The sequence below is a fragment of the Galeopterus variegatus genome, unplaced genomic scaffold, assembly GCF_000696425.1.
Source record: "Galeopterus variegatus unplaced genomic scaffold, G_variegatus-3.0.2 Scaffold458, whole genome shotgun sequence".
NCBI lineage: Eukaryota > Metazoa > Chordata > Mammalia > Dermoptera > Cynocephalidae > Galeopterus > Galeopterus variegatus.
Window position 1 is genome coordinate 335099 of NW_007726569.1, and position 10806 is coordinate 345904.

Below are 10806 nucleotides of genomic sequence, written 5' to 3' on the forward strand. Positions count from 1 at the left end.
TTCATACCTGCTGTGCTAAATATTTATTTGCATAATCATTTGCTGTGCTAAATATTTATTTGTGTGATCACAAATGGATATCTTTGATTTATTGTTATTTTAAATGTCTCCTTAAACTTATAAGTACAGAGCTACCAGTTTGAGAGGGGAAAGGTAATGAATAAAAATAAGAATTAAATAAACATTTAGCATAGCAGGTATGAATCTTATGTTATCTTATGGTAACAATGTATTTTGCTTACCATATTGTATCTCCAGTACCTGGAATAGTACCTCCACAGAGTAGTAATGCAACAAATATTTGTTGAACAAATGAGTTATTGAATTAATGGGGAAATGATGAGTTCATTGCTTGCTTCTTATCATGTTCTAATATTGTAAATGTAATTTCCTAACAAAATATCTTAACATCACAGAGGGAAAAACATTTTAATTATGGAAAACATATACAACATAATATCAGCCTGGAAAGTTGATAAACAATCTTTTCTTTGTTCTATAACAATACAAAATCAACTTTTCCCCCCTCAAGACAAAAATTAGAAACAAATCTACGATCACTTTCTCTTAGTATTGCTATTATTTTGTGAAACTGTGTTCCAGCCAGCCATTTGGGAAGCAACTTACCTCTAGTGTAAAGCACCTAGCAAAATGCCTGGCACACAGTAGGCACTCAAAAATGGCAGCTCCCATTCTGAATATCCCAGAGCCACACCCTCACATCCTGATCTGAAAACCTCTTTGCCCTTTGTGGTTGGCTATGCCAAGTCCCCGTTCCTCCTGCAGGAGATACAGACTGTGCTAATGATTTCATTTGTTCCCTCACGCAACATTTAGGCTTTGCATCTTGTTTGTTCAGGATTTTGTACGATGTTCAAATCCACCCTCAGATCCTTGGAAACTTTACTAGGCCATTATGCTTTATTTCTTTTGGTTGGCATACTCATTTAGTGATAAAACTAAAAGGAGGACAGTTTACATAAAACAAGTTCCTAGATTAAATACAAAGTGCAACATGTTCGTGAAGTGGGAACATATAAAACGTTGTTATGACTCTTATAAAAATGAGCACTGCTTTTTCTAAGTGGATGAGACATTTATGTAGTAGCTATAATAACTCATGAAACATGTACTTTCACCATATCTGTGTTTTCTTTGAATAAGTCAACCATTAAAAGGTATGGCGCCATTATACCAGGAAGAAGAAAAGATCCCGGGATGTTTTGGTTTCTTACATCAGAACTCACTGGTAATGATTTTATTGAATTTTCTAAATTATTACACATATGTGGATTATTTATTGTTTTTTTCTAAAAGCCCAAAATGACAACAAAACCATAAAAAGAAAATGGCTGTTTTGTTCATACAAAATAAAGCTTTAAATACAAATTATTTTCTAAGATATATTTTTTAAAATTTTGGTTCCTCATTTTATTTTATTTTGAGTTTGTTTTGGGTTTGCTCTCAGCTTTATTGATTTATAATTGGCAAAACTGAATATATTTAAGGTATACAATGTGACGATTTGATATACAATTACGTTGAGAAATGATTACTACAATTAACACATCTATCATCACACTTAGTTACCATTATGTGTGTGTGTGTGTGTGTGTGTGTGTGTTTCTTTATCCATTGATTTATCAAGGGACTCAGGTTGATTTCATATCTTGGATATTGTGAATGATACTGCAATGAATATGGTAGAGCTGATATCTCTTTAACATACTGACTTCATTTCTTTTGGATGTATACCCAGGAATGGAATTGCTGGTAGTTCTATTTTAATTTTTTGAGAAACCTCTATACTGTTTTCTATAATAGCCGTTCCAATTTACATTTCCGCCAACAGGATACAAGGATACCCTTTTCTCCACATTCTTGCCAACACCTATCTCTTGTCTTCTTGATAATAACCATTCTAACACATGAGTTGATATCTCATTATGGTTTTATTTGCATTTTCCTGATGATTAGTGATGTTGAGCACCTTTTCATATGCCTGTTGGCCATTGTATTTCTTAATTAGACAAATGTCTATTTAGGTCCTTTGCTCATTTTTTACTTTTTTTTTTTTTTTTTTTTGGCAGCTGTCCACTGTGGGGATTTGAACCCTTGACCTTGGTGTTACAAGGCTGTGCTCTAACCAACTGAGCTATCCGGCCAGCTCTTCATTTTTTAATTGGGTTATTTGTTTTGCTATTGAGTTGTATGTCAATTACTCATTTCAATTCTTACTGTTAGGACATGTAAGAAATCACTAAAATTATCTAGATGAAAGTTATTTCAGTATCCATTCCAGATATATTTGTAGAGTTAACCAGATTTAAAGAGTGGAAGAAAAGGAGATTCAGATGAAGGAAACAGCATTTGTAAAGACCTGGAGAGAAAGAGAATTTGGGATTTCAAAATTTGTAAGGTGTTTGGTATAGCTGAACCATTTAGAGTTTGAGGGTGTCTAAAAAGCTGGATCTGAACAAACAGAGAGAAGTCAGATCATGAAATGTCTTGTAGGCCAAGGAATTTGGACTTTTTCTTAAGGGAGTTGGGAGACTATTGGAGAGTGTTGAAGGCAGATAATTATCCCATGCTTTAAAAAGATCATTTAGGCAGCAGTATGCAAAATGGATTGATGACAGGCCAATGGAGAGGCCATTGCAGTAATCCAAATGAAAATTGAGGTCACAGTAGAGGAGATAGAGAGCAGTGATAAATCACAGAGAAACTTAGAAGGTAGAACAGATGAGACTTGGTAATTTAGTAGATGTTTGCATAGGGAGAAGGTTTTAGTCAATGGAGAGTGAGAGAGAATGAGTTGTGAATGACTCCCAGCAATAGAGAATGAATAGTTGTTCCATGATGAAAACTCCCTCTAGAAGCTTTAAGAATTAATATTAGCCAAGAATGAGCAGATAGATACCAACTTTGCATTAGAAAATAATAAAAATAATGTTTACTAATGGGTTTACATTTAGTGATATCATAATCATCATTATAAAATAATTATGTATAATGTGTTCATAGTTTATCAGTGCTATCATGAACATCAAATCAATTGATCTTGCGATATTTTTCAATGTAACAAATTAGAAAGTCAAATTATAGATTAAATACTTTCTCAGGGTCTCTTAGCTAGAAACTAGAGTTGTAATACTAAAACTCTAGCATTCTAACACCCAGGCCACAAGACACTGATTGGTGTACTTATTACCATTATAATTACCACTAATGATCAATCTATTGAAAGTTCCCTTTGGGCTAGAGACTCTGATCAGCACTCTTTGCAAAATTTAATTCTTATAAATATTCTAATGAAGTAAGTATTATTATCTTTATTTTACCAACAAAGAAACTGAGATTTAGAGACATTAAATATGTCCTATGTTTACATAGATATTAAATGATAGAATGAAGATCTGATTTCCCAGTCTGATGCCACAGACCGTACCTACAACTCAGGTCAACCTGCCCCAAACATCATCTGTTAGACATATTGTGGCCATAGTTTGTTGATAAATGGTATACAGTGAAATGGTTTACTGAATCCATTGGCATGATGTTCATTTGGATTCTGGGGTCACAACTGTGGATTTTCATATAATTAATCATATTGAGCATGTGGTAATTAATTCTAATTGTTAATGCCAAATAACTGATTTTACTTTGCTTTGATCTAAAAACTTGGATCATTATAAACATTCTCTACATCTGTAACATGTAAATAACTTTAAGATAATTATATAGTCAGGATAACCCAGTTTATGTTGTTATAACAAACCCTAAATCTCATTGGCTTTAAATGATAAAGGTCTCTTTTCATTCACTTTACATGTTCATTACAGGTTAGTAGGCGGCTCTGGTCCATAGTGCTCTGTCTCAGTGACTAGGTTCCGACCATCAGGAATAGTCACCAAGGTAGGGGAGAGGGAGTACTGGAGAATCATGTGCCAATCCTTAAATTCTAGATAGAAGTGACATATGTCACTTCCACTCACACTGTATTTGCCAAAATAGGTCATATGGCCATGCCCAACCTTAAAGAGCAGAGAAATAAAATCTTACCATGTGCCTGGACAGAGAAGAACTAGAAATATGTCTTTCAGAAATCCCTGACTATCCCAGATAACAGTTGATTACACGCTGAAAGAGTTTCTAGGATCCAATAAATTGAGGAAACACTGAATTAAACAAAGTTAAAGAAATGTCCTAACTATAAGTCTTCTCTGAGCCCTTACTATATTAATATGCATTATTAATCTCCAAGAAAGGGAATAATATCATGGGTGTGTTAAGCTTGGTGATGTTGTGGGTGTGCTAAGCTTGGTGACACAGATGTACCTGCAATTTTGATCCATCAAAAGATGAAGTAGCTTTGTCTGATAATAAGACAATTTCTGCTTCTTTGGTTCCTTTCTTAGCAAATGACCCCTACCTCCCAGTTGTGCAAGCCAGAAATTTAGGTACCATTTCGACTGCTCTCTCTCTGTTGCCCCTCATACCTAATTAGTAGCAAGCCCTACTATCTTTTGAATACCAATTTGCCCTATCCTCTCTGACACGGCCTTAGTTTAGGCAACTATCATATCAACTAAATTGTGCAGCAGCCTTTCTCTATTTTTTCTGCCTCAAGTCTTGCTTCTCTTAATCTATTCTTCACACAGAGAGAGATGGAGAAAGCAAGATTCTTTGAAATAATTTGCAACTATCATATCAACTAAATTGTGCAGCAGCCTTTCTCTATTTTTTCTGCCTCAAGTCTTGCTTCTCTTAATCTATTCTTCACACAGAGAGAGATGGAGAAAGCAAGATTCTTTGAAATAATTTGTCTATTTTTCAAAGTCAGAAATGCTTTCAATCAGAATGTAGATTATTTTGTTTTGTTTTTGGCTTTTCTACAGAATGGTGATGTCACAAGTATGGGCGATATGATCTTGGCCACACATTGAAGTGTGTCTATTTTTCAAAGTCAGAAATGCTTTCAATCAGAATGTAGATTATTTTGTTTTGTTTTTAGCTTTTCTACAGAATGGTGATGTCACAAGTATGGGCGATATGATCTTGGCCACACATTGAAGTGTTTTTTTTTTTTCCCAACCAGGAATAACAGACAAAAATTCTACAGAGTCAACTAAGCAATTATTTGTTCACCTTGCTATAAAAAGTGACTCAACAATTCTTTAAGATCTCAAACTCCAGAATTCTTAATTTAGGGTAGGAGCTTCACCAGCACTAGTGCTTTCAGAGGGTTTACAAAAAGAGAAATTTTATTATTTAGCTGTTTGGGATTATGGATTCAGTTTTCTATTATAATAGAAATGTGTGCTGAGAAAGGCATACCTAGTCATAGATAAAGGATAAAAAGGAATAGTCTAATCAGAGAAACTCTCCCGAATTTTGAAGATAAGTTTTCTTCCTAGTCTATTCTAGGTGAGGGAAGGGAAGAAGGCAGCCAACAATTATTGAGTATTTATTGTATAAAGTGGGACACACATTATCTCATTGGCTCTATGAGGTAGTTACTATAACAGCACAATTTTACAAAAAAGGATGCTTAAATAACTTGCTTAAGAGTCTAGATGGGGTAAGTGGGAAGCCAGGATTCAAACCCAGGACACAAGTACCTACATTCTAATGTGTGATCTTTCATTGCTTTGACATATATGTTGCTTTCAATACTCACAAAACCCTTATGAGATAAGCTTCTCCATTCTAGAGATATGGTTGCTGTGGTTCAGAGAGCTTAAAACTTACCCTGTGTCACTCAGTAAGCATCAAGGCTGAGACTGAAACACATACTTGGCTACTTCCAAAGTTCATGAGTTTCCCAGGATGCCTTCCAACAGAGCATCTATTTGCTGTCTCATAGTTAGTGGTAAGTGATTTTCCAGAAGTAACTGAGTAGCGGGCAATAATCATAAAAACATATTTTCAAAACTTCACTGTGTATGTGCTTAGCAAATACTAAGAGCATCTATTTGCTGTCTCATAGTTAGTGGTAAGTGATTTTCCAGAAGTAACTGAGTAGCTGGCAATAATCATAAAAACATATTTTCAAAACTTCACTGTGTATGTGCTTAGCAAATACTATAAAAATGAGGTTATGACCAATAAAATGTCAGGAAAGTTAGTATAAATTGGTCAAGAGGGTAAGGGTAACTTCAAACTTGATTTGGCAATATTCACCATATCAGATTCTCATTCAGTCCTCAGCAAAATGAAGTGCTCCATTTTCACTCTATTTCTGTTCTCCATCTTCTTCGCCATCTCAGAAGTGAGGAGCAAGAAGCCTGTGAAGCTCTGTGGGCTAGAGTACATAAGAACAGTCATCTACATCTGTGCTAGCTCCAGGTGGAAAAGGCACGTGGAGGGGATCCCTCAAGTTCAGCAAGGTAACGTTAACTCAAGTGTCTCCTTTACTTTTTTTACATCATTTTAATTTTCTAAACTGTTTTTTTAGCAGTAATTTTAGTAACTGTTTAGTACTCCTAAGCCATTTCTGTATCAATTTAGGTAATTAATTATCAAAATATACTAAATTTGGCTTGGGAAAGAGGTGAGCATGCTACCTTTCAAAAAATAAGGACCTCTTTTTCTTTATTCTCCTGCTTGAAACCATGTGATTTCATGACTACTTCAATGAGCTCCGCATCGATGGCTGGTGCTACGGAGGCTACAGAGAAGCTGGGGATTTCAAGAGCGCATGTTGGAGTAGCAAGATTGCCACACATGGATAATTATGGCATATAATAAGTTGGAATTCAAGAATAAGATTGGAAGGAAAGAATCTGATTTTTATTGAGCACTTATTAATGGCAGGAAGTTTCATATGCAACATTTCATTCAGATTTCTTATGAGAAATCTGTGAAAGAAACAATATTACCACCATTTGCCGTTTTACCAAGGAGCTCTTGAAGTCAGATAGACCTAGTCTGTAAGACCAGCTGGTAAGCAGTATGGCTAAGAAGCAAACTAGGTCTATCTGACTTCAAGAGCTGAGGTCTTTGCTTATTCTATACCGAGTCTCAGGTGAGAAAGAGAAGGTGGTGAACTGTTGTAATGACAGCATCGTGGAGGTGGTGGTATTTGACAGAGGTCCTAAAGGACATGTAGGATTTGGGACATGAGGAGTGAGGGTGAAGCAGGGTGGGAGTCTAGCAGTAGGAATTATCTGATGAGAATTTCAAAGGTGGAAATGAACCTAATGTGTTTCAGAAATAGTGTGGCAACTGACTTCACTGCATTTCTTTATTTTTCAATTCAAGTATCTTAGAAGTTTGACTGAAATTCCTTCTAAGTGTGAGGTAGAATCTATTTAAGATTTTATTTTTTATTATTTTATTTTATTAAATTGACACAATTGTGTACAACATGTTGCTTTGAAATTTGTGTACATTGTGGAATAGCTAAATCAAGCTAATTAACATATGTATTACCTCATGTATTTATCATTTTTTGTGGTAAGGACACTTAAAATCTACTCTCCAATATTTTCAAGAGTACAATATATTCTTACTAACTATAGTCACCATATTGTACAATAGATCTCTTGAACTTATTCCTCCTGTATAACTGAAATTTTGTATCCTTTAACCAACATCTTCCCAGACACCCCTCCTCTCCCAGTTCCTGGTAACCAACATTCTTTTCTATTTTATGAGTTTGACTTTTTCAGATTCCAATATGAGTGAGATCATGCAGTATTTGTCTTTCTGTGTCTGGCTTCAGATTATATTTTAATGATTGGCTGTATTTGCTATTTTTATAATAAAAAGTTAAAAAAAGAAAAATGATTACATAATAAATGTTGCAACCACATATATGCTTGTAAAGGTTTCAATCTGGTTTAAATCGACCTTGGTAAACAAAATATTTTAGAAAATGGCCCACAGTCTTCATATTTTGGTGGGCTAATGTCTTGAAAAATCATGAACTTACCACTATCATTACCACTTTAATAGGTTCACATTACTAAATGTTAACAGAAATAATAAGCATTTTTAATCTTAGGAGAGTAAGGATAATTTACCAGGATTTATATCAGTCTCTGAAATAGCAAATCAAAATATACTAGAAAAAAAATTCATCTGGAATATCTCTGAAACATATGGGGCAGTGGAATGGATGTCTGTATAAGGCTATCTCTTTTTGACATCACTGAAATGATAATACTGTTTATTAAACATTCCACAGGTTTTCAGAGTGTTTTCCTATACATTATGTATCTGGTCAATTACTGGTTTACCAACCAGAATTCATTCATCTAATTTTTCTTTGTGCTTGCTAGTGTGCTAAGGCACTGATAAGTAAATTTGAACTTAATTAAAGTGAGAAAGACTTATATGTAGACCTTGGGAACAACACTCATAAACGGTGGGGCCCACTTTTAATTTTCAGATGTAGAGGTTTAAATTCCCCTTCCTTCCTTACTGATCAGCTTTGCAGGGCATACACAGGGTTATTTTTTGTTTATGTGGTTTTTGTTTATAGCACATAACTAATACCTTTGGAAGCTGCTGGTCATCAGGCAGAGGTATCCAGCAGAAGTCAAGCCCTGACTTGGCTCAAACTTTTGGCGTGACACTGGGTATGTCACTCCTTCTCTATGCACTCAAGTTTCCTCCCCTGCAAAATGAGGACAGTGGAGATAATTGAGCTCTCCCCCAAATGTCTAATCTCTCTGAAACCAGACCAACATGTAAAAAATCATTATGGAAGCAACAGAGTACACACAGGTCCTGAGGCAGGAGCCAAGGGCTGCCACCTGCCGACAACCAGACAAGGAGCACACTGAAAACACCACTTCCACAAAAGTGGCCCGCCATAGCCACGGCTGCCACAAAAGTGGATTGATGCCATAGCAGTATCCACAGCTACCGTGCAGGTGGCCCACCATACACTAGACTGCATTGACACAAGGAGAGTCACCAGTGGAGACCAGAAAAAGTACATCTATTTTTATCTCAAAAGTACTCTATAATTTCCCTGTGATTTTTCTTTTTACACATTGTTTATTTAGGAGAGTGTTAATTTCCACACATTTGTGAATTTTCTAAATTTCCTTCTGTTATTATGATCAGAGAACAATTTTTCTATGATCTTAGTCTTTTTAAATGTATTAAGACTTGTTTATGGCCAAAAATTTAAGAAAATAAAAAAGAAAGTTCAATGTCAAAAAAAAAATTTAAAAACATTATGTATAGGATTCAATTTCATTTCAGAAATCCAATTCATTCCCCTAAGAGCAGAATGTGGTTGTTGCCTTCTTTGCTGGGGTTCTCTAAGGAAGTACTGTTTTTTCTTTTCCATACAGGTGAGAGAGAAAACTACTTCCAGCTCCCAAATCAACATAAGGTTTCTGAGGAAAACACAGAACAAATCCTTCCGAAGGTGGATTTCTCAGGGGAGGAACATCTTCAGAGTGGACAAATGCCCACCAAAGGACTTTGGAAGCCAAAGAAGCATTCAGTGATGTCCAGACAAGACTTACAGACTTTGTGCTGCACTGATGGCTGCTTCCTGACTGATTTGAGTGCTCTTTGTTAAAACAAGAGCAAATACCCAAAGGGTAGCAGAGCTTTAGCATATGTTTAATCACAGTGTTTTACTGCCTGGTATAATACTTATACTGTGTCATTAAAATGACAGCTTTTGGGTAAGCAATCCTTCTTTGCCAAATGATGTGGATGAATGGTGAAAACCACAGTGAAGTATTTTCTCTTTGCCAAGGTCAATGTACTGTTCTTTTCGAATTCTAACTAATGCTTTGAAATATTGAATACTGTGCAAAATTGCAATAAAAATGCCATAAACCAAGCTCAGTGATTTTTTCCTTTTTAAAAAAAGTTTAAATAACTTTTAAACAGTAAACAGAAAATGCTGATGGTAGAAAAACCTAAACAATATGCACACAAAGAAAATAAAAATCAGCTGTTATATCATCATTCAAAAATAACTATTCACTCTGAACTTTTGTGTATTATTTTACCATGTATTATCACTGAAATTTTAAACATCGATTCATGGTCAAGTATAAGAATCTAAACAATGTGTTTTCCTCAAAGGACCTTAGAGTGCTCAGTAAATGTTTCCTAATACTACACAGTCCCTTCAACATTCTACCTGAGAATAGCTGGGGGCATATATGTATCAATCAGTTCTCATAAACAGCTGAAACCCAAAATATGTTTGAGTAATTAGCTTATTCCTATAGTCTAGGTCACCTTGGATTTGCCTATTTATGGCTGAGCTAAAAGGACATTCTCATTCTGGAAGTTGAGAAACCAAGACCCAGATAGCCAAGTCATTGTGATGCAACTGGATGTCTTCCCAGATAAAAAGACAAAGTAAGGACATCACAAAACTATGTTTTTATTTCTAATTGTGACAGCCAACTCTCACAGAGGGTTGTAACAATAGTCAGAATCTCTGTTCATCTAAGTGCTGCTCTTATTACTACTTTAGTCTGTATTTAAAATCTATCTACTACACATCAAGCACTGAAATTGGGTCAAGGCATTGTGGATAGCATTTAAACACTTTCCTTCATGCATTTGTTGCAGAAAATCTATGAGGGCAAGAAAGTTCTTTACCACCATTTTGCAGATGAGGAAACTAAGGCTTGGTAGAATTAGGTGAATGTGGGCCTGGTTGATTAGCTCAGTTGATTAGAGTGTGGCATTATAATCAAGGGTTTGGATTCCAGTATAGACCAGCTCCCCCCCCCCCCCAACTCACTGCAAAAATGAATTAAGTAAATGGGCCCTAAGTTACACAGCTAAGTGAATGTTGTTACTGGATCTAAATTT

At 35.3% G+C, this 10806-nt stretch overlaps 1 protein-coding gene across 1 annotated transcript; it reads left to right on the forward strand.

Moving 5' to 3' along the window:
- Positions 1-6214: 6214 nt before the first annotated feature.
- INSL5 (insulin-like 5) lies at positions 6215-9813 on the forward strand. Its single transcript, XM_008569002.1, has 2 exons — positions 6215-6389; positions 9312-9813. Exons 1-2 carry the CDS (start codon positions 6215-6217, stop codon positions 9542-9544), a joined length of 408 nt encoding a protein of 135 aa, XP_008567224.1. The 3' UTR covers positions 9545-9813.
- The last annotated feature ends 993 nt before the right edge of the window (positions 9814-10806 follow it).